The sequence below is a fragment of the Lampetra fluviatilis genome, chromosome 79 (genome assembly GCF_964198595.1).
Source record: "Lampetra fluviatilis chromosome 79, kcLamFluv1.1, whole genome shotgun sequence".
NCBI lineage: Eukaryota > Metazoa > Chordata > Hyperoartia > Petromyzontiformes > Petromyzontidae > Lampetra > Lampetra fluviatilis.
In genome coordinates, this window is record NC_136353.1 from 2,090,531 (window position 1) to 2,117,349 (window position 26,819).

Below are 26,819 nucleotides of genomic sequence, written 5' to 3' on the forward strand. Positions count from 1 at the left end.
TAGGCCTCTATGTAGGCCTCCACGTAGGCCTCTATGTAGGCCTCCACGTGGGCCTCGACGTAGGCCCCGACGTAGGCCTCTATGTAGGCCCCCACGTGGGCCTCGACGTGGGCCCCGACGTAGGCCTCTATGTAGGCCTCCACGTGGGCCCCGACGTAGGCCTCTATGTAGGCCTCCACGTAGGCCTCGACGTAGGCCCCGACGTAGGCCTCTATGTAGGCCCCCACGTGGGCCCCGACGTAGGCCTCTATGTAGGCCTCCACGTAGGCCTCGACGTAGGCCCCGACGTAGGCCCCCACGTAGGCCCCCACGTGGGCCCCGACGTAGGCCTCGAAGTAGCCTCGACGTAGGCCCCGACGTAGGCTTCTATGTAGGCCCCCACGTGGGCCTCGACGTAGGCCCCGACGTAGGCCTCTCGGATCCCTCAGGACAAGGCGCAACCCCCGAAAGTTGCTCGCGTTCAGCACTGCCGGCGGGAAGGGCCTTTCCACTGGAGGGGGGCTCTTGTGTGTTAAACAAAAAATAACAACAACCCACCCCCCCACTTCTTACAACCTTAATACAGGTTTTTTTGAGGGGTTAGGGGCCGTCCATCTCGTCACAAATGTCTGACCCCCCCCGCCCTCTATGTGCGTAACGTCATTTATGGACAGCCCCTTTCCAACGCCTTTTTAATGTTTTCTCCTACAACATAAGAGTGCAGCGCCACATTAAATACGCACTACAATGACAATAGTTTAAAGCGATTTGAAGCGTGTTTTTTCGGGGGGGGGGGGGCAGAGCTTTGTGACGTCATTTGAGGGGGGTCTGACTTTTTGTAACGCTGTGTGACGAGGGGGGAGGGTGGGTCATAAATCGGCCAAAATCGCGTGACGTCATTTATGGACGGCCCCTATACGCAAAACTTGAACTCTGACTCCCGTTCTCTGACGTCACTACTAAGCATTACCTCATCGGTGTGAAAAGCCGCGGGGGGCGGTGCGCCTCGCTAGTGACGTCATGTCACCCCTGCATGGTCACCGCCGATCTCTGTTCCGGTACAATCCTTATTTGGGCAAAGCTACGCCCAGTGACCCTCGGCTCATTAACATAATCTAGGATCTCAGCATGGTAACTGCAGGAATTGCTCATTGGTTATTTCGGTAAAGAAATGAAATAAAATTAACAATATATTCGTTAAAAGCCGTCGCGAGTTTGTTTTTTTATTGCGACAAGTTCAGCACCCACGCCCCATCATCCCTCGACGCGTGACTTTACCGAAAGAGCCAATGAGTGTACAACGAGTTGAGCCATTCCTGCAGTTCACGAAAGCTTCAATTCTCGAATAAGTTATTCAGTTACCCTGCACCGCTCGTTGGGGGCGTGTCTTGTACCCCGGAAGTGAATTTTACGTCACATCCTGCTGCCGCCAAAACGTCACGAGGTAACCAGAAGCTGCCGTTGAAATCTGAGGTGAGAGATTTTCATCGTGGTGGTGGTTGTGGTGGTGGTGGTTGTTGTTGTTTACCAAGGTAGAGCCTCTCTCTCGTAGGGATGTCAATTGAGTCGCAGCGAGTATGGGAATCCATGTCCAGGTTGGAACATTACAACGTGGGGCCTAGCCACGCGGGGCCTCGCCTCCTGCCCTCGCCTGAAGGCCTTTGCTTAAATTCTCTCGCTTCAACTTGATCTGGAAGCTTTCGTGACAGCAGCAGAAATACAATAAATGAAGAAACAACCAATTTAATGTGGTGGTTTTTTTTTCATTTTAGTTTTTTCATATTTTTTTATCCAATTTTTTTTCATAAATGAAAAACAACAAAATGTATTTAGTTTCATTTATTTTAGGTTTTTTTTCATATTTTATTTTTCATACAACTTTTTTTATAAAAAATATTTTTAATACTACAAAATATTTAATAATTTATTCGTTTAATTACATTTTTTACGTACGTGACTTTACCGAAAAAAAACAAATAATTATCTCGGTTAAACGATCTGGAGCTTTCGTGAGTGCAGGGATCCATACTCTTTGGTTCTTTCGGTAAAGTCACGTAGAAAGAAAACATTAATTAATTAATAGCATACGACGTTTCCTTTGCAACACGAGCAATCACCATCAGGTACAAATGAATGAGAAAGCAAAGCTTGTAATCTTAGAACTATATTCTTTGGTTCTTTCGGTAAAGTTACGTAGGTATAAAATAAACTTAGAACTACAATGCAATGCAATACAACACAACACAGCGAGTCGGCTCAAATAACAGTCAACACCCCACCTGGTTTATTAACGTTCTTCCAAAGATTGCTAAATTTTAGAGAGAGAACTAAACACAGACATGGAGACACACAGACACACAAGCAGAGAGATAACACAGATACAGAGAGACACACATAGGCACACAGAGAGAGAGACAGAGAAAGAGACACATATAGACACGGAGATAGACACAGACATAGGCACACAGAGAGACAGACACACAAACACAGAGAGATAACACAGGGACACAGAGAGAGACACACATAGGCACAAAGAGAGAGAGACGCACAGAGACACAGAGAGAGACACATAGGCACACAGGGAGAGATGACACAGAGACACACGTAGGCACACACATAAGCACACACAGAAACAACACCTCTGTGTTGAGGTCTTAAATAGAGAGGGGGGCAGAGAGAGACGGGGGGGGGGGGGGGTGTAGAGAAATGAGCATGGCAATGAGAGATTTGGAGCTTTCGTGACTGCAGGAAATACTACAACACGAGGACACTTTAAGTTTTTATTTTATGTAACCAGGCCAAGCTCGCTTGAGCTGCTGTACCGCTCTTATGATTTGAAGCTTTCGTGAGTACAGAAATCCATACTCTTTGGTTCTTTCGGTAATATCACGTAGGAACAAAAAAATAATTAAGTAATAGCATACGACGTCTCCTTTGCAACACGAGCAATCACCATCAGGAACAAATGAATGAGAAAGATTGCTAAATATGAGAGAGAACAAAACACAGACACGGAGACACACAGACACACAAGCAGAGAGAGATAACACAGAGAGAGACACACATAAGCAAAGAGAGACACACAGAGAGACACATAGACAGAGAGACAACACAGAGAGACACACATAGGCACACAGAGAGAGACACCACAGAGACGCACAGAGAGAGACACACAACATAGGCACACAGAGAGATAACACAGAGACACAAACAGAGAAAGAGACACACAGAGACACACAGAGACACATATAGACACAGAGAGACACACAGTGACACACAGAAAAACACACACATAGACATACAGAGAGAGACACCACAGAGACGCACAGAGAGACACACACATAGGCACACAGAGAGACACAGAGAGAGGCACATAGAGATAACACATAGACACAGAGAGAGACACACACATAGACACACACAAAGACAACACCTGTGTGTTGAGGCCTTAAATAGAGAGAGAAGGGGGCTGAGAGAGAGGGGGGGTAGAGAAATGAGCATGGCAATGAGAGATTTGGAGCTTTCGTGACTGCAGGAAATACTACAACACGAGGACAACTTCAGTTTCTATTTTATGTAACCAGGCCAAGCCCACTTGTGCTGCTGTTACCGCTCTTATGATTTGCAGCTTTCGTGAGTGCATTTGTTGTTTTATATTTATATTATTTTGTTATTTCCCTTTTACGTGACTTTACCGAAAGAACCAAGAATATGAATCCCTGCAGTCACGAAAGCTTTAAATCAAAATTTAAAGGTGGGCTTTGTCAACGTGTGGAAATGACTATCGGTCAAAGGCTCTAAACGCGTGCTGATGTTCACTCTTAAATGTGGAGGGGCATCCGGAGGAAAATCCACGCCACCACGGAGAGAGAGGGAGACACGCAAACTCGGTTATGTTGATTTCATCCTCAATTATTTGGTGGAGTGAGGAAGCATTGAAAACTTTTGGTTTAGCCATGTTTGTTTGTGGTAGTACAGAGTTAGCCTGATAACTTTAATCTAAATTGTCTTATGGTTGTTTTTGTTGACTTGCATCCCACTGGGATTTTTGCACATAGCGTTGAAATACGGTGTTTTTTCTACTGTTTTTAACTGGATTTTTCTGTTGCGTGTAGTCACTTTAAGATGTTTCTTGTTCATGTTTTTGTTTGTTGCAGTTGCCCCCGAGTCAAGAGCCGCATGGCTCACGGGGTTATCTATATATAAAAGGGAAATTTGTGACGTTAGATCTGTTCATCCCAGCATTCAAGGAAATCTGAGCCTGGCTTCACACCTCTAAGTTGCGATTGAACATGAATTTATGCATAACACAAGTAGTATTATTTTCAACACCCTTTGCTATGTCAGCTGAATTTAGCTCTTATGAATATTCATTTTGTAGCCAGACAGCCAAAATTGTGTGCTTGGAGTTTTGGGTTAACATTCATTTTGAAGATACGAGGGCTTCCAGGAATGTTTATGACCATTTGCCCTCTCATAGTGCGCCATAACAGCCCGTGTGATGAATTTGGGAAACTTTTTAACTCTATCATGAATATATGAATACGTATAGACGTGTTAGTCATGTGTGACTAACACGTCTATACGTGTAAAGTCACGTAGGTAGAAATAAGTAATATTTTTAAAAACCCTTTTAAAAACACGCTTTTATGAAATGTACTAGTAATGGAAGAACTCCACGACTCCAGGAAGTGGCCCCGAGGCTTGCCATAACGTAAGCGACCGTGGTCAATTACAGCCAACGTCAGTTTACCGTGGACAATTAGACCCATAGTATTGTCATCAGTATAGCATAAGTATACCAAGTTTGCAGTCGATACCACATTGGGAAGTGGGTTAAAATGGAGTTACAAGATTTGAGGATACAACAACGACAACAATGACAACAACAACAGACAGAGGGAGTTAAATGAAAGCGTGTATTAAAATAAATCACAGCAGACATCTCGGCTATCGCGATTTTCACCCGAAGATGAACTCTTGTGTTGCGTGCGAAACGTCATTCATGTTATTTCTACCTACGTGACTTTGCCGAAATAACCATAGAGTATGGATTCCTGCAGTCATGAAAGCTTCAAATCAAGATTGTGTACATATATAAGCTTATATTCATTCCTCTGTGCCTCTACTGCCGTGTAGATGGTATTTTCTGTCTGCAGCTGTCGCTTCCTCTGACGCTTCCTCTGCAGAATTGGTCTGATGGAGCACAGGCAGTCGGCGCGGCTCGGTACGGCAAGGCAACAATGGGATCAGCGTGCATACAGCACGGATCGAACTGGAAGTCTGACACGGCACCAGAAAAAACACACGGGAGAGAAGCCCTTCAAGTGTACTCTGTGTGGAATGGCTTTTGCAGATCCATCAACTTTTCAAATACACCAGAGAACACACACAGGAGAGAAACCCTTCAAGTGCACTCTGTGCGGGAAGGCATTTGCACGGTCACAACATCTTCAAGAACACCAGAGAACACACACAGGAGAGAAACCCTTCAAGTGCACTCTGTGCGGGAAGGCATTTTTACGGTCACAATATCTTGCAATACACCAGAGAACACACACAGGAGAGAAACCCTTCAAGTGCACTCTGTGCGGGACGGCATTTTCACAGTCATCTGGTCTTGCAAGACACCAGAAAACACACACAGGAGAGAAACCCTTCAAGTGTAGTGTGTGTGGAAAGGCATTTTTACGGTCACAACATCTTGCAACACACCAGAGAATACACACAGGAGAGAAACCCTTCAGGTGCACTCTGTGCGGGAAGGCGTTTGCACGGTCACAACATCTTAAAGGACACCAGAAAACACAGAAGCATCAGAAGATCCACAAGGAGTGGAGTCAAAAATCAGCTTGTGAAAGTCAAAGTGCCGTAAGGATCCCATCCCTCATGAAACAAGTACCGGAAGAAAATCCCAGCTTGGGCACTTTTAAAGGTATCAAGGCGGAATTTGAAGAGGCGATTGTGAAATGTGAAGAGGTGACGGTGAAGAGCGAAGAAGTGAAGGTAAAATGTGAAGATGAAGATTCGACTCCAAAATGGGACCTTCACATCGATGGAAGCAACGTGAAGCAGGAGGGGAATTCTGACTGTAAGGCAGAGCGAGGCAACTCACAGCAGTTTGTGGAAGTGGAGGTATGGGTGGACTTCCTAGATAATACAAAGTCAAATGGAGACCCGTTAGATGTGTAAGCTTGAGACGATGTCGCTCCCAATGGATGCACCTTTGTCACAGGCCTTTAATGAAAATAATGTGAAGTAGAACATGGAAATCCTAGGTTCAACCTGCAGGGTAAGAGCGGCCAGTCTTGGTGCATCTGTGGGTTGGGTAGATATCTCACCAGGAGCCTTGGTCATTCACACTGAACCCTATGGGAGCCTTCGTCTGGCTCTGTGAGCCTCAGTGATTCACACTGAAGCCTATGGGAGCCTCAGTCTGGCTCTGTGAGCCTCAGTGATTAACACTGAACCCTATGGGAGCCTGAGTCTGGATCTGTGAGCCTCAGTGATTCACACTGAAGCCTATGGGAGCCTGAGTCTGGCTCTGTGAGCCTCAGTGATGAACATTGAACCCTATGGGAGCCTTAGTCTGGCTCTGTGATCCTCGGTGATTAACACTGAACCCTATGGGAGCCTTAATCTGGATATGTGACCCTCAGTTATTAACACTGAAGCCTATGGGAGCCTTAGTCTGGATCTGTGAGCCTCAGTGATTAACACTGAAGCCTATTGGAGCCTTAGTCTGGCTCTGTGAGCCTCAGTGATTAACACTGAACCCTATGGGAGCCTTTGTCTGGCTCTGTGAGCCTCAGTGATTAACACTGGACCCTATGAGAGCATATGTCTGGCTTTGTGAGCCTCGGTAATTAACACTGAACCCTATGGGAGCCTGAGTCTGGCTCTGTGAGCCTCAGTGATTAAACTTAAGCCTATGGGAGCCTGAGTCTGGCTTTGTGAGCCTCGGTAATTAACACTGAACGCGATGGATGGGAGCCAGTGACATGGGGTGAGGTCAGTGGCTGGGGAGGCACCGGGGGCGTGGCCTCACCGAGGGGGGGCGTGTCTGACACGCCCCCCCTCAGTGAGGCAGATGTGATAGCTGCCTCCTCTGGTGCTTTTTCATTGCAGTTTCATGACGAGACCAGCAAGCCTACGTATCTTTATACACATACAGTAGAACCTCTGGTCACGAACGCTTCTGACCACGACCAAATTGGGTTCCGACCAAAACATTTACAACAATTTTTTAATCTGGTCACGAACACATACTCGGGTGGCGATCAAACATGGCCGCGGCCGATTTCCCCTTCCGCGCCATTTTTGTTGTTGAATTACACAAAGCGTAACAGTTAAGTATATATCTTTTGCTACATAAAATTCCTAGTAAGATATACATTTTGTAAGTGTAGTAATACCCCTCCCCCCTCATTCAAGCTATAATTTCGAGAGCGAAAGCGCTGAGTACGTAAATCGCTAACAAAAGAACCCGTTAATCTCTTCTCGCGTCATTCATACGATGATGCGGTGAAGTAAACGTTCATACGATATTACGGTGAATGCTTCCAAAAACAATACTGTACCCAAATATTACTGTTAACTTACTTTCAATAGAAACATGAATTGCTCATACGAATATTCTCTCTCTCAGAATCGACCGACTGATGTAGCAGACGAAACAGTAATCTTGTTGAATGATTCTAAACCTTGTCGCGGCAATGTTAGTTTTCTCTGTTCAAGGTTTTCTCAGTGTTATGCAATGTTTTTACATTTTGTTTACTATTACACTGAATTCTATGGCATAGTTAACTATTTTTGTACTTAAAAATCTTTAAAAAATATACAGTTCGTAGGAGTCTGGAACGGATTAATCGTATTTACATACAATCCAATGGGGAAATTAGGTTCGAGTCACGACCAAATCGGGTTGCGACCAAAGTTATGGAAAGAATTATGGTCGTGACCAGAGGTTCTACTGTACTTGAACTAAGTTACCCGGACTATGGAAGGCGAGGACATGTAATGAAGGGGTCTACAAACATTCCATTGGTGACATGCTGAGATAGTAACAGGCACGCCCTTACTGCCCGCGTTCCATCCAGTGTCTGAGGGGTTGCGCGATCAGAGGGGAGGCTGAGCGCGTCGCTGCCTCACCCCTTGTCTCTCCCTGTACTTGCAGCGAAGCTCTGCAAATTTGGCGATTTTGACTATAAATAAGTAATTAAGAAAAAAAACTTATTTTAATACGCGCTTTTATGAAATGTTCTAGTAATGGCAGAACTCCAGGAAGTGGCCCCGAAGCTTGCCATAACGTAAGGGACCGTGGCCAATTACAGCCAACGTCAGTCGACCGTGGGGACAATTAGACCTAAGCCGAAACATAACATATAAAAAATAATGTTTAATTTTTTCATTTTTTATGATACAATATAGTATTGCCATCAGTAGGACATAAGTATACCAAGTTTGCAGTCGATACCACATTGGGAAGTGGGTTAAAATTGAGTTACAATATTTGATGATACAACAGTGAGTTAAAATATACTTTTTTTAAAAACGCGCTTTAATGAAATGTACTGTCCGAGCTGACCCTTCACCCATCGCCCATCCCCTCCTTCCACATGCCCTGCCCCTGGGGCGTGTCTCCACGAGGATTGCGGTGACGTAAGGGACTGCGGTGATTTACAGGCAACGTCAGTTGAGCGTGGACAAATAGAGCCGTAAAAAATATTGTTAAAAAATATTTCTTTTTAATGATAGAATATAGTATTGTCATCAGTATGACACACCTATACGAAGTTTGCATTCGATACGACATTGCGAATACGGTTGAAATTAAGTTACAAGATTTTTGGATACAACACATCCAGTAAGTTAAATAAAAGCGTGTAAAATGTTTAAAATGTGTTTTTGATTGTTTATGATATATCGGGTTGTCATCAGTATGACAGCTATACCAAGTTTGCAGTCCGTAGCACATTGGGAAGTGTGTAAAATTTGAGTTACAAGATTTAGTTTTTGAGGATACAACAGACGAAGTAAGTTAAATAGAAGCGTGTAAAAATGATTGGAATCATCTTCTTGGTTCTTTCGGTAAAGTCACGTAGAAGGGAAATAATTAAAAAAAATCTCACGACGTTTCGGCCACAACGCAAGCAGGTCTGTCACCTGAGGAAGGCTGCTTGCGTTGTGGCCGAAACGTGAGATTTATGAAATTATTTTTTCTTTCATTATGATGAATCCCTGCAGTCACGAAAGCTTTAAATCGAAAATGATTGGAATCGTACAGAAATTACATAACACCCAATTTCAAAGCAGATGCGGTCCACCCTTCTGAAACGCCCTGTAATTTACGAGATTTTAATAATTGTAACCAAACACAATAAACCAGACACGTAAATTTGTGAACTTTCACTGCTACTTGTGTAGAGACCTTTAATCTGTGTAATCGGCCACGTGTGTGTGTATACATACAAACCCCCCCCCCCCGGTATAGCCTTCACAGACTATTGGGGAAAGTGCTGTTAGCGGGTGGTCGATGTTAGCACACCGCACCGGGTACGCATTTGAGGCCGAGTCGATGTAGGAGTGGCTCAGGACCGGTTAAAAAAAATCTCCACTGGTTATGGGGGCCGTCCATAAATGACGTCACGCGATTTTGGACGATTTTTGACCCCCCCACCTCGGTCACACGGCGTCACAAAAAGTCAGGCCCCCCCTCAAATATGACGTCACACAGCTCAGCCCCCCCCCCCCCCAAAATAAAACATGTTTCAAATCGCTTTAAACTATCGTCATTGTCGCGCGTATTTAATGTGGCGCTGCACTCTGATGTTGTAGGAGAAACATTTATTAAAAAGTCTATTTAATTAAGTAGAACATGTCTATATTTAAAGTTGCGCATTTTGATGTGACGTCACATTTATCAACCCCCACCCCCCCTCGTCACAAATGTCTGGCCCCCAGAGGTCGCAAACGGGTTTCGATCCCTTACCCGTACCCATACCCGGCCGGACCAGGGTCGCGAACGGGTACCCGTACCCTACCCGATACCCGGCTACCTGTACCCGGCCGGGTATTGGGTAGGGTACGGGTATCGGGTACCCGATCGCTACCTCTGGGATGAAGCCATTTTGCAGGCGCGGGTGGGTTGATTCTAGGAACTTGAATTGTGAGAAGAGACAAGACGTTGGGAAATGAGTGATAAACGGTGACTCGCCAGTGACTCACGGCCTACCAGTATCCGGCCGCACCAGGGTCGCAAACGGGTACCCGTACCCGGCCGGGTACGGGTAGCCGGGTATCGGGTAGGGTACGGGTATCGGGTACCCGGTTACGACCTCTGGTGGGGGGGTTTTGGGGAGAGAGAGTGCTGCGTGGAGTAGTAGTACCCGGCAGATATGATACACGACAACCACTATAAAGCATCTTCTTAGTTCTTTCGGTAAAGTCACATGTTTTATTTTATTAATTTCTTTCTACATGACTTTACCAAAAGAACCAAGAAGATGAATCCCTGCAGTCACGAAAGCTTTAAATCGACACTATAAAGCAGTTCGGGTTTTTACTTGGTTAGGAGTAAAAAATAATTATTGCCGTGGTTTTCCCACCTGACGATGATTGCTTGTGTTGCTATCGAAACGTCGTGATTTGATTTTCTACCCACGTGACTTTACCGAAAGAACAAATGAGTATGGATCATGCAGTCACGAAAACTTCAAATCTAGATTGAACATAGAGGCAGTCCCCGACTAACGATGGACCAACTTACGATATTTCGATCTTACGACGGCGATATCGATCCGACAAAATTGTAAAATATTTTACATTTCGCGCGGCAGGCAAACGCAGCAGCGTACAAGGTACGATGCTGTACGTTGGGACGCTGCCGGGATGTTACTGAACTCATCTCCCGCCTTGTGTGGTGATGCCTTTCACTTTCACCAGCGGTCGACGGTGTTAGCGCGTGTAGTTTTTTCTGTGTTTCAGAATCTTGGTGAGTACAGTACAATATACGTTACGATACGTTCAATGCATGTATGATACGTAACTTTAGCGATTTCATTTTAGGGTTATGTTGTATGTCGGGTTATGAAATTTTGATAAAATTAAATGAAGATTTGACAAAATGTGTAAATCTCGCAAACTATGCAAATGTATGTAATTATGCACATAAATTATGCTAATTGGGGATATATTTGTATTGATGATGATGCTCATCTGGTGGTGACGATGATCTGGGTATGGCAGTGTTTCGGTTTATATCTGAAAAACCGCTCTGCTTTTGCGCCTGCCTTCAAAGGGCCAGAACCATCCTTTGTTTCGTTCGTTTGTGGACACAGCTGCATGCGTGTCCGTGTGTTCTGATTTATTGGAATAATTAAGTTCTTAAAGCGAAGCAGCTCTCAGATCGTCCGTTCAGTCTCTGCAATTATTAATCCGGAAAAGGGGGGGGGGGTCTTCCTCGCGAGCCTCCCTCGCAAAACTGCGTCGTAAGCCGAGTCACCAGACTGAAACAAGACTGACAATTTGAATCGCGTTCGTACCGAGAATTGTGTAATCTCTCCCCTCTCTCTTTGTTCACAAAAACCCAACTTTGCCTTGATGTCGCTGGTTGTGGGGAGGGGGGGTGTTTTATCGAGACATCTGTTAAATCTCCTTCCCCAAGCCATCTTTTCATCCATGGAACACAGATGCCCAACCTGCAATAAAACTTTTTGTGAGCGCCACTTCCCTCGCTCTGGGCGGCGTTACCTTCTTTGCTATCCCGTGCTTGCGGGAAGACAAAGACGGTTGTGAGGCTCTCCTCCTACGGAGTACATTACATCTTGGTTAGGTATGACCGACTTATTTCGCCTTTAATTCTTCTAGATGGCCCTTTGTCTATTCGTAATAAAAAAAAATTTGGTTTGTTTAGAATTATTATTACCACGTATTTTCATAGGGTTTATTAACCTTTTCTTGGTTCTTTCGGTAAAGTCACGTAGAAGGGAAATAATACAATAATAAAACGAAAACATAAAATACAATTCTCACGACGTTTCGGCCACAACGCAAGCAGCCGTCCTCAGGTGAAGAACAGGTCTGTCGGAAAGACGGTTGCTTGCGTTGTGGCCGAAACGTCGTGAGAATTGTATTGTATTTTTATTATTTCCTTCTACGTGACTTTACCGAAAGAACCAAGAAGATGAATCCCTGCAGTTATGAAAGCTTTAAATCGAAATTTATTAACCTTGTTTCACTGCCTGTATCATGGGTTTGTGCTGTTTGTTCTCGATTTATTATCTGATATCCCGAGGCTAGGGAATTCGTTTTGGCTTAGGAACGACCCTGACTGCCATAATTATTCTTTGATGCGTCGGTCAGGTCGTGTAGAAAATTAAAGGTAACCATAACATTAGTATTGAATGAATACATGAGGAGTCATGATCCACTGGTGTAGATTGTAGCCTGGTTTTTAATTGGAGTGTCAGGATCGATAACACTGGTCAACACTTTTTCTGGCATAAGGTATTCCAACGGTTTTAAGGTAATTTTGGGGTGCTGATTCCAAATCTAGCATCAGTTTTTGTCTATCACCTCAGGTTTTTGAGATATCAAATATTGCATTTTCAATAAAAATATTAAATAAATGTGGATATCTACATAAAATATTATAAACACACCATCCTAAAAATACAGCACCATATGTTAACACTAAAGCAGTCACTGACTCGCAACAACTTGCAATCATACGTGACAGTTAATTTCGGGTAAAATCAATGAAAATGGGGTATGCCGATAGCATAAAAATGAGATGTGATAGAGCAAATCTGAGATCAGATTTGGAATCGGCACCCTGAAATTAGTCTAGAACAGCTGCAAAAGTCCAGGCCAGAAAAAAAGTTTTTTGTTGTTGACCAGTGTAATGTTCGCTTAATCTTTGTTGCTAAGTTTTGGATTTTCGTTATTAGAAGAAACATGAAAAAGTTAACCAAAGCGAAATACCTGTGTTCTCTTTCGTCGGGGGGAGAAGGGCGTGTTTTTTTTTTATGACTGACCCTTCCGTTGGCGGGAGGGTGGGTGTCATTATCTGTGTAATGCGGGCGTAAGCGACCTTCCGGATGTGACGTCACGGGGGGAGGAGTTACGTCACGTGGGAGAGGGGTTCGGGTCTTTAAGGGGAGAAACCGGAAGAGGAAGGGGGGTTGTTGGAGACTGGACTAGGGTGAGGCCACGCAGGGCGAAGGCTGGGAGGAGTGGCGAGATCGCCACACACGCTCGGAGAGGGGATTGGCACCGTCGGCCAGCGGTGACCAACCCAGGGAGCAGCGGCGAGGCTGCAGCGAGCGCAGCCAGCGAGGCTGCACGAAGAGGCAGCAGTGGGACTGCTCGGAGAGGGAGAGCAGTGGTGGAGCTGCAGCGAGGGCAGCCGGAGAGGCTGCGCGAGGAGGTCAGCAGCGAGGCTGCTAGCGGCTACGGGAGCGACAGCAGCGTCGGCGCCGAGCGAAGGGTCTCAGAGGGAAGGAGCCGTGTGGGAAAAGTAGACGAACCCGAATAAAGGACACCAAGCCAGATACCGTGGTCGAGTCTTTTATTACATCTGTATGGTTCATCTCCTGCCCTCTGGCCTCGAGTGTGGTGAGAGTGGGTGCTACAATCCTTTGTTTGTGGCACTGCGATTGATTGAAAAAAAATTGGCAGAATTATTCTTAATATGAATTTTGGAAAAAGGGTCGTAAATACAAGTTACCACGATATGATACGATACGTTCAATGCATGTTAAAAGTTTTTATAGCAGATAGGATTTTTTCCTGAAAAAACTTTATGAAATTGCAATTCATATAGGTGGGCTAAGAATTGACCTTGTTTTTTACTTTAAATTTTACTGTGCAATATAGTATTATAATTAATAATATATATAGTTTATACAGTATGGTACTATAAATGGCTGTTTTGCTAAATTATCACCATTCTTAAAGACTCCTGGGTAGGCTAGGCCATTTTCGACTTACGATATTTTCGACTTACAATGAGGTCATCGTAATGCATCTCCATTGTAAGTCGGGGACTACCTGTAGTGAATGCTTGGGAGCTTATTGACTCTCGTTCCTGGTGAGATATCTACCCAACCCACAGATGCACCAAGACTGGCTGCTCTTACCCTGCATGTTGAACTAAGGATTTCAATGTTCAACTTCACATTCTTTTCATTAAAGGCCTGTGACAAAGGTGCATCTATTGGGAGCGACATCGTCTCAAGCTTACACATCCAACGGATCTCCATTTGACTTTGTATTATCTAGGAAGTCCACCCACACCTCCACTTCCACAAACTGCTGCGAGTTGCCTCGCTCTGCTTCACAGTCAGAATTCCTTTCCTGCTTCACGTTGCCTCCATCGATGTGAAGGTCCCATTTTGGAGTCGAATCTTCATCTTCACATTTTACCTTCACTTCTTCGCTCTTCACCATCACCTCTTCACATTTCACAATCAACTCTTCAAATTCCACCTTGATACCTTTAAAAGTGCCCAAGCTGGGATTTTCTTCCGGTACTTGTTTCATGAGGGATGGGCTCCTTACGGCACTTTGACTTTCACAAGCTGATTTCAGACTCCACTTCTTGTGGATCTTCTGATGCTTCTGTGTTCTCTGGTGTTCTTGAAGACGTTGTGAACGTGCAAACGCCTTCCCGCACGGAGTGCACCTGAAGGGTTTCTCTGTGTGTGTTCTCTGGTGTTTTGCAAGATTAGGCGACTGTGAAAATGCCTTCCCACATACACTGCACTTGAAGGGCTTCTCTCCTGTGTGTGTTCTCTGGTGTTTTGCAAGATCAGAAGACTGTGAAAATGCCTTCCCACACATACTGCACTTGAAGGGTTTCTCTCCTGTGTGTCTTCTCTGGTGTCTTGCAAGATCAGATGACTGTGAAAATGCTTTCCCACACACACTGCACTTGAAGGGTTTCTCTCCTGTGTGTGTTCTCTGGTGTTTTGCAAGATCAGATGACTGTGAAAATGCCTTTCCACACACACTGCACTTGAAGGGTTTCTCTCCTGTGTGTGTTCTTTGGTGTCTTTGAAAAGTTGATGGATCTGCAAACACCATTCCACACAGAGTGCACTTGAAGGGTTTCTCTCCCGTGTGTTTTTTCTGGTGCTGTGTCAAACTTCCAGTCTGATCCGTGCTGTATGCACGCTGGTCCCATTGTTGCCTTGCCGTACCGAGCCGCGCTGACTGCCTGTCCTGCATCATGCCAATTCTGCAGAGGAAGCGTCAGAGGAAGAGACATCTGCAGACAGAAAATAGCATCTACACGGCAGTATCGAGGCACAGAAGAATGAATATACGCATATATATGTACACAATCTTGATTTGAAGCTTTCATGACTGCAGGAATCCATACTCTATGGTTCTTTCGGTAAAGTCACGTAGGTAGAAATAACAAATGACGTTTTGAACGCAACACAAGCGTTCGTCTTCGGGTGAAAATCGCGCTAGTTGAGATGTCTGCTGTGATTTATTTTAATACACGCTTTCATTTAACTCACTCTGTTGTTATTGTTGTCGATGTTGTATCCTCAAATCTCGTAACTCCATTTTAACCCACTTCCCAATGTGGTATCGACTGCAAACTTGGTATACAGTGAGGGAAAAAAGTATTTGATCCCCTGCTGATTTTGTACGTTTGCCCACTGGCAAAGAAATGATCAGTCTATAATTTTAATGGTAGGTTTATTTGAACAGTGAGAGACAGAATAACAACAACAAAATCCAGAAAAACGCATGTCAAAAATGTTATAAATTGATTTGCATTTTAATGAGGGAAATAAGTATTTGACCCCCCCTCAATCAGAAAGATTTCTGGCTCCCGGGTGTCTTTTATACAGGTAACCAGCTGAGATTAGGAGCACACTCTTAAAGGGAGTGCTCCTAATCTCAGCTTGTTACCTGTATAAAAGACACCTGTTCACAGAAGCAATCCATCAATCAGATTCCAAACTCTTCACCATGGCCAAAACCAAAGAGCTCTCCAAGGATGTCAGGGACAAGATTGTAGACCTACACAAGGCTGGAATTGGCTACAAGACCATCGTCAAGCAGCTTGGTGAAGTCACGTAGGTAGAAATAACAAATGACGTTTTGAACGCAACACAAGCGTTCGTCTTCGGGTGAAAATCGCGATAGTTGAGATGTCTGCTGTGATTTATTTTAATACACGCTTTCATTTAACTCACTCTGTTGTTATTGTTGTCGATGTTGTATCCTCAAATCTCGTAACTCCATTTTAACCCACTTCCCAATGTGGTATCGACTGCAAACTTGGTATACAGTGAGGGAAAAAAGTATTTGATCCCCTGCTGATTTTGTACGTTTGCCCACTGGCAAAGAAATGATCAGTCTATAATTTTAATGGTAGGTTTATTTGAACAGTGAGAGACAGAATAACAACAACAAAATCCAGAAAAACGCATGTCAAAAATGTTATAAATTGATTTGCATTTTAATGAGGGAAATAAGTATTTGACCCCCCCTCAATCAGAAAGATTTCTGGCTCCCGGGTGTCTTTTATACAGGTAACCAGCTGAGATTAGGAGCACACTCTTAAAGGGAGTGCTCCTAATCTCAGCTTGTTACCTGTATAAAAGACACCTGTTCACAGAAGCAATCCATCAATCAGATTCCAAACTCTTCACCATGGCCAAAACCAAAGAGCTCTCCAAGGATGTCAGGGACAAGATTGTAGACCTACACAAGGCTGGAATTGGCTACAAGACCATCGTCAAGCAGCTTGGTGAGAAGGTGACAACAGTTGGTGCGATTATTTGCAAATGGAAGATACACAAAAGAACTGTCAATCTCCCTCGGCCTGGGGCTCCATGCAAGATCTCACCTCGTCGAGTTGCAATGATCATGAGAACGTTGATGAATCAAACCAGAACTACACGGGAGGATCTTGTCAATGATCTCAAGGCAGCTGGGACCATAGTCACCAAGAAAACAGTTGGTAACACACTATGCCGTGAAGGACTGAAATCTTGTAGCGGCCGCAAGGTTCCCCTGCTCAAAAAAGCACATATACATGCCCGTCTTAAGTTTGACAATGAACATCTGAATGATTCAGAGGACAACTGGGTGAAAGTGTTGTGGTCAGATGAGACCAAAATGGAGCTCTTTGGCATCAACTCAATCGCCGTGTTTGGAGGAGGAGGAATGCTGCCTATGACCCCAACAACACCATCCCCACCATCAAACATGGAGGTGTAAACATTATGCTTTGGGGGTGTTTTTCTGCTAAGGGGACAGGACAACTTCACCGCATCAAATGAACGATGGACGGGGCCATGTACCGTCAAATCTTGGGTGAGAACCTCCTTCCCTCAGCCAGGGCATTGAAAATGGGTCGTGGATGGGTATTCTAGCATGACAATGACCCAAAACACACGGCCAAGGCAACAAAGGAGTGGCTCAAGAAGAAGCACATTAAGGTCCTAGAGTGGCCTAGCCAGTCTCCAAACCTTATTCCCATAGAAAATCTGTGGAAGGAGCTGAAGGTTCGAGTTGCCAAACGACAGCCTCGAAACCTTAATGACTTGGAGAAGATCTGCAAAGAGGTTTGGGAAAAAATCCCTCCTGAGATGTGTGCAAACCTGGTGGCCAACTACAAGAAACGTCTGACCTCTGTGATTGCCAACAAGGGTTTTGCCACCAAGTACTAAGTCATGTTTTGCAGAGGGGTCAAATACTTATTTCCCTCATTAAAATGCAAATCAATTCATAACATTTTTGACATGCGTTTTTCTGGATTTTGTTGTTATTCTGTCTCTCACTGTTCAAATAAACCTATCATTAAAATTATAGACTGATCATTTCTTTGTCAGTGGGCAAACGCACAAAATCAGCAGGGGATCAAATACTTTTTTCCCTCACTGTACTCATGCCATACTGATGACAATACTATATTCTATCATTCAATTTTTTTTTTAAACAATCTTTTTTACATGTTATGTTTCGGCTTTGGTCTAATTGTCCACGGTAAACTGACGTTGGCTGTAATTGACCACGGTCACTTACATTATGGCAAGCCTCGGGGACACTTCCTGGAGTCGTGGAGTTCTTCCATTACTAGTACATTTCATAAAAGCGTGTTTTTAAAATAATTTTTTAAAATATTACTTATTTTATTTCTACCTACGTGACTTTACCGAAAGAACCAAAGAGTAAATATAAATACAGTCACACATGACTAACACGTCTATACGAATTCATATATTTTATATATTCATGATAAAAAAAAAGTTTCCCAAATTCATCACACGGGCTGTTATGGCACACTATGAGAGGGCAAATGGTCATACACATTCCTTCAAAATCAATGTTAACCCAAAACTCCAAGCACACAATTTCGGCTGTCTGGCTACAAAATGAATATTTATAATAGCTAAATTCAGGTGACATAGCAAAGGGTGTTGAAAATAATACTACTTGTGTTATGCATAAATTCATGTTCAATCGCAACTTAGAGGTGTGAAGCCAGGCTCAGATTTCCTTGAATGTAGGGATGAACAGATCTAACGTCAGCTGTATGTGTGCTGTGTCAACTTCCTGACTGCTTCCATTCTCATAAAGAGTTCCAGATGAAAACAAAAAACATAAACCATTGTTTTCATATAACCTCCGTGTTCAATAGTTAATAGACTTTACTTCAAACACAAACTTGACACTGCCACACACTGCCGTGTTAAACAGGTGGTGGCGTGTCCAGAACCATGCCTGGCCCCACACCTTCATCTGCTCAGTATTAATGTTTCAGTTTCATTTATTAGGTACTAGCTTTACTACCTGGCTTAGCCCGAGACTGGGATTCTTGTCTTGAATGAATCCACGGCCTACGCGGAGGGTGGGGGGTGGGGGGTGCGTGACGTCGGCATGCACACTGCGTGACGCTGCCGCATGCGGGTGACATCACAGACGTGAGGTCACCGTTCACTTGCCGTGCAAAATATATCCATTATTGCGCTCCCCCAAATGCAAAAGTCATTTTTTATACTTTTTGCATTGTGTACAATCTGGAAGGTACCCACATGCCAAATTTAAAGTTTGTTGCATGTCGGAACGTATGCTAAACATTTCGAACAGACACATTCACAAATTTCCCTTTTATATATAGATAACCCCGTGAGCCATGCGGCTCTTGACTCGGGGGCAACTGCAACAAACAAAAACATGAACAAGAAACATCTTAAAGTGACTACACGCAACAGAAAAATTCAGTTAAAAACAGTAGAAAAAACACCGTATTTCAACGCTGTGTGCAAAAATCCCAGTGGGATGCAAGTCAACAAAAACAACCATAAGACAATTTAGATTAAAGTTATCAGGCTAACTCTGTACTACCACAAACAAACATGGCTAAACCAAAACGTTTTCAATGCTTCCTCACTCCACCAAATAATTGAGGATGAAATCAACATAACCGAGTTTGCGTGTCTCCCTCTCTCTCCGTGGTGGCGTGGATTTTCCTCCGGATGCCCCTCCACATTTAAGAGTGAACATCAGCACGCGTTTAGAGTCTTTGACCGATAGTCATTTCAACACGTTGACAAAGCCCACCTTTGTTGTGTGGGCAGGTCGCTTCTGAAAACAAGAGTGGATGCTTGTCGCACGAAACGTCGTTATTTTATTTTCTGACCTACGTGACTTTACCGAAAGAACCAAAGAGTATGGATTCCTGCACTCACGAAAGCTTCAAATTATAAGAGCGGTACAGCAGCTCAAGTGGGCTTGGCCTGGTTACATAAAATAAAAATCGAAAAAGTGTCCTCGTGTTGTAGTATTTCCTGCAGTCACGAAAGCTCCAAATCTCTCATTGCCATGCTAATTTCTCTATCCCCCCCCCCGTCTCTCTCTCTGCCCCCCTCTCTCTCTATTTAAGGCCTCGACACAGAGGTGTTGTTTCTGTGTGTGCCTATGTGTGTCTCTCACTCTGTGTGCCTATGTGTGTCTCTCTGTGTGCCTATGTGTATGTTTCGCTCTGTGTGCCTCTGTGTGTCTCTCTCTGTCTATTTGTGTGTGTCTCTCTATCTGTGTCTCTCTCTCTCTGAGTGCCTATGTGTGTGTCTCCCTCTGTGTGCCTTTGTGTGTGTGTCTATGTGTGTCTCTGTCTCTTTGTTATCTCTCTGTGAGCCTATGTGTGTGTCTATCTCTCATTGTGTGTCTCTGTGTGCCTATGTGAATGTCTCTCTGTGTCTTTGTGTTATCTCTCTGTGTATCCATGTGTGTGTCTCTCTGTGTTGTCTCTCTGTGTCTGTGTTATCTCTCTCTGTGTGCCTGTGTATCTCTGTAATGCCTGTGTGTCTTTCTGTCTCATCTCTCTCTGCTTATGTGTCTCTCTGTTTGTCTGTATCTCTCTCTGCTTGTGTCTGTGTGTCTCCGTGTCTGTGTTTAGTTCTCTCAAATTTAGCAATCTTTGGAAGAACGTTAATCAACCAGGTGGGGTGTTGACTGTAATGTTAGCCGACTCGCTGTGTTGTGTTGTATTGCATTGTAGTTCTAAATTTATTTTATTTTATACCTACGTAACTTTACCGAAATAACCAAAGAATATAGTTCTAAGTTTACAAGCTTTGTTTTCTCATTTATTTGTACCTGATGGTGATTGCTCGTGTCGCAAAGGAAACGTCGTATGCTATTACTTAATTAATGTTTTCTTTCTACGCGACTACCGAAAGAACCAAAGAGTATGGATCCCTGCACTCACGAAAGCTCCAGATCAAGTTCAACCGAGATAATTATTTTTGTTTCTTTCGGTAAAGTCACGTAGGTAAAAAATAAAATGAAACGACTAAATAAAAAAGAAATTCAAATTTTTTATAAAAAAATATTTTTTAATTAAAAGTTCAATATTATGAAAAAACAACAAAAATAAATGAAACTAAATACATTTTGTTGTTTTTAATTTTTTTACGAAAAGAAAATTGTATTAAAAAAATATTATGAAAACAACTAAAATAAATGAAAAAACTAAATTAAATTGGTTGTTTCTTCATTTATTTTATTTCTGCTGCCGTCACGAAAGCTTCCAGATCAAGTTGAAGCGAGAGAATTCAAGCAAAGGCCTTCAGGCGAGGGCAGGAGGCGAGGCCCCTCGTGGCTAGGCCCCACGTTGTAATGTCCCAACCTTGACATGGATTCCCATACTCGCTGCGACTCAATTGACATCCCTACGAGAGAGAGAAATAGCGAACGAAACTCTACCTTGGTAAACAACAACCACCACCACAACCACGATGAAAATCTCTCACCTCAGATTTCAGCGGTAGCTTCTCGTTACCTCGCGTTAATGACCCGCCAGTCACTGGGCGCAGCTTTGCCCAAATAAGGATTGTACCAGAACATAGGCGGTAACCAAGCAGGGGTGACATGACGTTACTAGCGAGGCGCACCGCCCCCCCTGGAGTTTCACGCCGATGAGGTAATGCTTAGTGGTGACGTCAGAAAACGGGAGTTCAAGTTTTGCGTACAGGGGACGTCTATAAATGACGTCACGCGATTTTGGCCGATTTTTGACCCCTCTACCCCCCTCGTCACACAGCGTCACAAAAAGTCAGACCCCCCTCAAATGACGTCACAACCCTCTGCCCCCCCCCAAAAAAACATGCTTCAAATCGCTTTAAACTAGTCATTGTAGTGCGTATTTAACGTGGCGCTGCACTCTGATGTAGGAGAAAACATTTATTTAACCGGTCCTGAGCCACCCCTACATCGACTCAGCCTCAAATGCGTACCCGGTGCGGTGTGCGAACATCGCCACCCGCTAATAGCACTTGCCCCAATAGTCTGTGAAGGCTATACCGGGGGGGATCTTTGTCTTTGTATGTACACACACGTGGCCGATTACACAGCTTAAAGGTCTCTACACAAGTAGCAGTGAAAGTTCACAAATTCACGTGTCTGGTTTATTGTGTTTGGTTACAATTATTTACAACTCGTAAATTACAGGGCGTTTCAGAAGGGTGGACCGCATCTGCTTTGAAATTGGGTGTTATGTCATTTCTGTACGATTCCAATCATTTTCGATTTAAAGCTTTCGTGACTGCAGGGATTCATCTTCTTGGTTCTTTCGGTAAAGTCACGTAGAAGGGAAATAATAAAACATAAAATAATTTTCACGACGTTTCGGCCACAACACAAGCAGGTCTGTCACCTGAGGACGGCTGCTTGCGTTGTGACCAAAACGTCGTGAGAATGATTGTTTTATTTTTATTATTTCCCTTCTACGTGACTTTACCGAAAGAACCAAGAAGATGATTCCAATCATTTTTACACGCATATATTTAACTCAATTCGTCTGTTGTATCCTCAAAAACGAAATCTTGTAACTCAAATTTTACACACTTCCCAATGTGCTAACGACTGCAAACTTGGTATAGCAATGTCATACTGATGACAACACGATATTATATCATAAAAAAGATCCAAAACATAGATTTTTTTTAACTTTTAACACGCTTTTATTTAAACTTACTGTATGTGTTGTATCCAAAAATCTTGTAACTCAATTTCAACCGTATTCCCAATTTCGTATCGAATGCAAAATTCGTTAAGGTGTGTCATACTGATGACAATACTATATTCTATCATTAAAAATAAACATTTAAAACATAATTTTTTAAATGTTATGTTTCGGCTTGGGTTTGTCAACTGACTTTGGCTGTAATTGGCCACTGTCCCTTAAGTTATGGCAAGCTTCGGGGCCACTTCATGGAGTCGTGGAGTTCTGCCATTACTAGTACATTTCATAAAAGCGTGTTTTGAAAAAGTTATTTTCTTAATTACTTATTTATAGTCAAAATCGCCAAATTTGCGGCGCTTCACTGCAAGTACAGGGAGAGACGAGAGGTGAGGCAGCGACGCGCTCAGCCTCCCCTCTGATTGCGCAACCCCTCAGACACTGGATGGAACGCGGGCAGTAAGGGCGTGCCTGTTACTATCTCAGCATGTCACCAATTGAATGTTTGTAGACCCCTTCAATACATGTCCTCGCCTTCCATAGTCCGGGTAACTTAGTTCAAGTACAGTAGAACCTCTGGTCACGACCATAATTCGTTGCATAACTTTGGTCGCAACCCGATTTGGTCGTGACTCAAACCTAATTTCCCCATTGGATTGTAAGTAAATACGATTAATCCGTTCCAGACTCCTACGAACTGCATATAGTTTTTTAAAGATTTTTAAGCAAACATTTTTAATTATGCCATAGAATTCAGTGTAATAGTAAACTAAATGTAAAAAGCTTTGCAAAACACTGAGAAAACCTTGAACAGAAAAAACTAACATTGCCGCGACAAGGTTTAGAATCGTTCAACAAGATTACTGTTTCATCTGCTACATTAGTCGGTCGATTCTGAGAGATTCATGTTTCTATTGAAAGTAAGTTAACAGTAATATTTGGGTACAGTAATGTTTTTGGAAGCATTCACCGTATTATCGTATGAACGTTAACTTCACCACATCATCGTATGAATGATGCGAGAAGAGAATAACGGGTTATGTTAGCGATTTACGTACTCGGCGCTTTCGCTCTCTAAATTATGGCTTGAATGAGGGGGGAGGGGTTTGACTACACTCACACAATTTATATCTTACTAGGAATTTTATGTAGCAAAAGTTATATACATAACTGTTACGCTTTGTGTAATTCAACAAAAATGGAGCGGAAGGGGGAAATCGGCCGCGGCCGTGTTTGATCGCCACCCGAGTATGTGTTCGTGACCAGATTAAAAAATGTCAATGTTTTGGATGGAACCCAAAAGCGTTCGTGACCAGAGGTTCTATTGTATGTGTATAAAGATACGTAGGCTCGCTGGTCTCGTCATGAATCTGCAATGAAAAAGCACCAGGGTAGGCAGCTATCACATCTGCCTCACTGAGGGGGGGCGTCAGACACACCCCCCCTTCGGTGAGGCCACGCCCCCGGTGCCTCCATCAGCCACAGACCTCACCCCATGTCACTGGCTCCCATCCATCGCGTTCAGTGTTAATTACCGAGGCTCACAAAGCCAGACTCAGCCTCCCATAGGCTTCAGTGTTAATCACTGAGGCTCACAGGGCCAGACTCAGGCTCCCATAGGCTTCAGTGTTAATCACTGAGGCTCACAGAGCCAGACGAAGGCTCCAATAGGGTTCAGTGTGAATCACTGAGGCTCCTGGTGAGATATCTACCCAACCAACAGATCCACCAAGACTGGCCGCTCTTACCCTGCAGGTTGAACCTAAGATTTCAATGTTCAACTGTGACAAAGGTGCATCTGTAGTGGTGATACGCGCTGGCAGTAGGGATCGTCTGGCAGCGCGTGGTGATTGGCTGTGTATTGGTGACGCGCGCTGACAGTGAGGGATCGTGTGGCAACGCGGGGTGATTGGTTATGTGGTGGTGACACGCGCTGGCAAAAGGGATCGTGTGGCAGCGCGTGGTGATTGGTCAACTAGAGTGGGTGCTCACATCGCGGTCCGCATAGGCTCCGCCCCCTCGGGAGCGGAGGACTATAAAAGGCGATGCGCGCGGGCGCTCGGGGAGTTGGTAACCAGTGAAGACGGAAGACGGAGGAGGAAGAGATAGGGCCCTGAGACCCCTAGCCCCGCTGTCCTTGTAAAGGCCGGGACCCTGTGTGGCTCAGAGGCGGGACCTTGGGACCCGCGGCCGGACGTCTTTGGGAGGGCCGGGCTGCGGGACCCAGTGGTCGTGATCCATACCCCGGCTAGGGTGGGTCTGTGAGTTCCCCTGGAAGCTACGGGGCTGGAGAGCCCGTGTGTGTGTAGGCAGGTAGAACGTGTAGCGTGAGCTGTAGTTGACCACACGTGTTATTGTGGCTACGGAAAGTGTTAATAAAGTGTGCTACCCGTCAAGTGGTCTCCCGCCGTAATTTAAAATATTACACATCTATCGGGAGCGACATCGTCTCAAGCTTACACATCTAACGGATCTCCATTTGACTTTGTATTATCTAGGAAGTCCACCCACACCTCCACTTCCACATACTGCTGCGAGTTGCCTCGCTCTGCCTCACAGTCAGAATTCCCCTCCTGCTTCATGTTGCCTCCATCGATGTGAAGGTCCCATTTTGGAGTCGAATCTTCATCTTCACATTTTACCTTCACTTCTTCGCTCTTCACCGTCACCTCTTCACATTTCACAATCACCTCTTCACATTTCACAATCACCTCTTCAAATTCCACTTTGATACCTTTAAAAGTGCCCAAGCTGGGATTTTCTTCCGGTACTTGTTTCATGAGGGATGGGCTCCTTACGGCACTTTGACTTTCACAAGCTGATTTCAGACTCCACTCCTTGTGGATTTTCTGATGATTCTGTGTTCTCTGGTGTTCTTGAAGATGTTGTGACCGTGCAAACGCCTTCCCGCACAGAGTGCACCTGAAGGGTTTCTCTCCTGTGTGTGTTCTCTGGTGTTTTGCAAGACTAGGCGACTGTGAAAATGCCTTCCCACACACACTGCACTTGAAGGGTTTCTCTCCTGTGTGTGTTCTATGGTGTGTTGCAAGATCACGTGACTTTGAAAATGCCTTCCCACACACACTGCACTTGAAGGGTTTCTCTCTTGTGTGTGTTCTATGGTGTTTTGCAAGATACCACTGTGAAAATGCCTTCCCACACACACTGCACTTGAAGAGTTTCTGTCCTGTGTGTGTTCTCTGGTGTCGTGCAAGATTATGTGACTGTGAAAATGCCTTCCGACACACACTGCACTTCAAGGGTTTCTCTCCTGTGTGTGTTCTCTGGTGTATTGCAAGATCAGATGACTGTGAAAATGCCTTCCCACACACACTGCACTTGAAGGGTTTCTCTCCTGTGTGTGTTCTCTGGTGTATTTGACAATTTTCTGGACCTGCAAACGCCATTCCACACACACTGCACTTGAAAGGTTTCACTCGTGTGTGTGTTCTCTGGTGTTTTGCAAGATTAGGCGACTGTGAAAATGCCTTCCCACACACACTGCACTTGAAGGGTTTCTCTCCTGTGTGTGTTCTCTGGTGTTTTGCAAGATCAGATGACTGTGAAAATGCCTTCCCACACACACTGCACTTGAAGGGTTTCTCTCCTGTGTGTGTTCTCTGGTGTTTTGCAAGATGTTGTGACTGTGAAAATGCCTTCCCACACACACTGCACTTGAAGGGTTTCTCTCCCGTGTGTGTTCTTTGGTGTCTTTGAAGAGTTGATGAATCTGCAAACGCCATCTCACACAGAGTGCACTTGAAGGGTTTCTCTCCCGTGTGTGTTCTTTGGTGTCTTTGAAGATTTGATGAATGTGCAAACGCCATCTCACACAGATTGCACTTGAAGGGTTTCTCTCCCGTGTGTTTTTTCTGGTGCCGTGTCAAACTTCCAGTCCGATCCGTGCTGTATGCACGCTGGTCCCATTGTTGCCATGCCGTACCGAGCCGCGCTGACTGCCTGTGCTCCATCAGACCAATTCTGCAGAGGAAGCGTCAGAGGAAGCGACAGCTGCAGACAGAAAATACCATCTACAAGTCAGTATCGAGGCAAAGAAGAATGAATATACGCATATATATGTACAATCTTGATTTGAAGCTTTCATGACTGCAGGAATCCATACTCTATGGTTCTTACGGTAAAGTCAAGTAGGTAATTATAACATAAATGACGATGTTTCGAATGCAGCACAAGCGTTCGTCTTCGGGTGAAATCGCGATAGCTGAGATGTCTGCTGTGATTTATTTTAATACACGCTTTAATTTAACTCACTCTGTCTGTTGTTGTCATTGTTGTATCCTCAAATCTTGTAACTCCATTTTAACCCACTTCCCAATGTGGTATCGAT

At 44.3% G+C, this 26,819-nt stretch overlaps 2 protein-coding genes across 11 annotated transcripts in view; one reads left to right on the plus strand and one right to left on the minus strand.

The window, feature by feature from the left end:
- Positions 1-866: 866 nt before the first annotated feature.
- Positions 867-23,982, plus strand: LOC144953608 (uncharacterized). Of its 3 annotated transcripts, none has more exons than XR_013640852.1 (3): positions 867-1,452; positions 5,169-6,990; positions 23,926-23,982. XR_013640852.1 is itself a non-coding variant. In XM_078884193.1 (2 exons), exon 2 carries the CDS (start codon positions 5,179-5,181, stop codon positions 6,169-6,171), a length of 993 nt encoding a protein of 330 aa, XP_078740319.1. In that variant the 5' UTR covers positions 867-1,452; positions 5,169-5,178; the 3' UTR covers positions 6,172-13,532. The 3 variants fall into 3 exon arrangements, 1 of the variants encoding a protein (XP_078740319.1); XR_013640851.1 differs by having other exon boundaries at positions 5,169-6,985; positions 23,926-23,978; XM_078884193.1 differs by lacking the exon at positions 23,926-23,982 and having other exon boundaries at positions 5,169-13,532.
- Positions 13,512-26,819, minus strand: part of LOC144953604 (uncharacterized) — a 33,852-nt gene continuing 20,544 nt past the window's right edge. For 3 of the 8 annotated variants that reach the window (XM_078884177.1, XM_078884179.1, XM_078884178.1), the window contains one exon: positions 21,578-26,482. In XM_078884177.1, the coding sequence (XP_078740303.1) occupies positions 24,928-26,442 (1,515 nt within the window). In that variant the 5' untranslated portion in view covers positions 26,443-26,482 and the 3' untranslated portion in view covers positions 21,578-24,927. Of the gene's footprint in view, positions 19,875-21,263; positions 26,483-26,819 lie in introns of those variants that run through there. The other 5 variants (XM_078884180.1, XM_078884176.1, XM_078884183.1 and 2 more) reach the window with 4 other exon arrangements.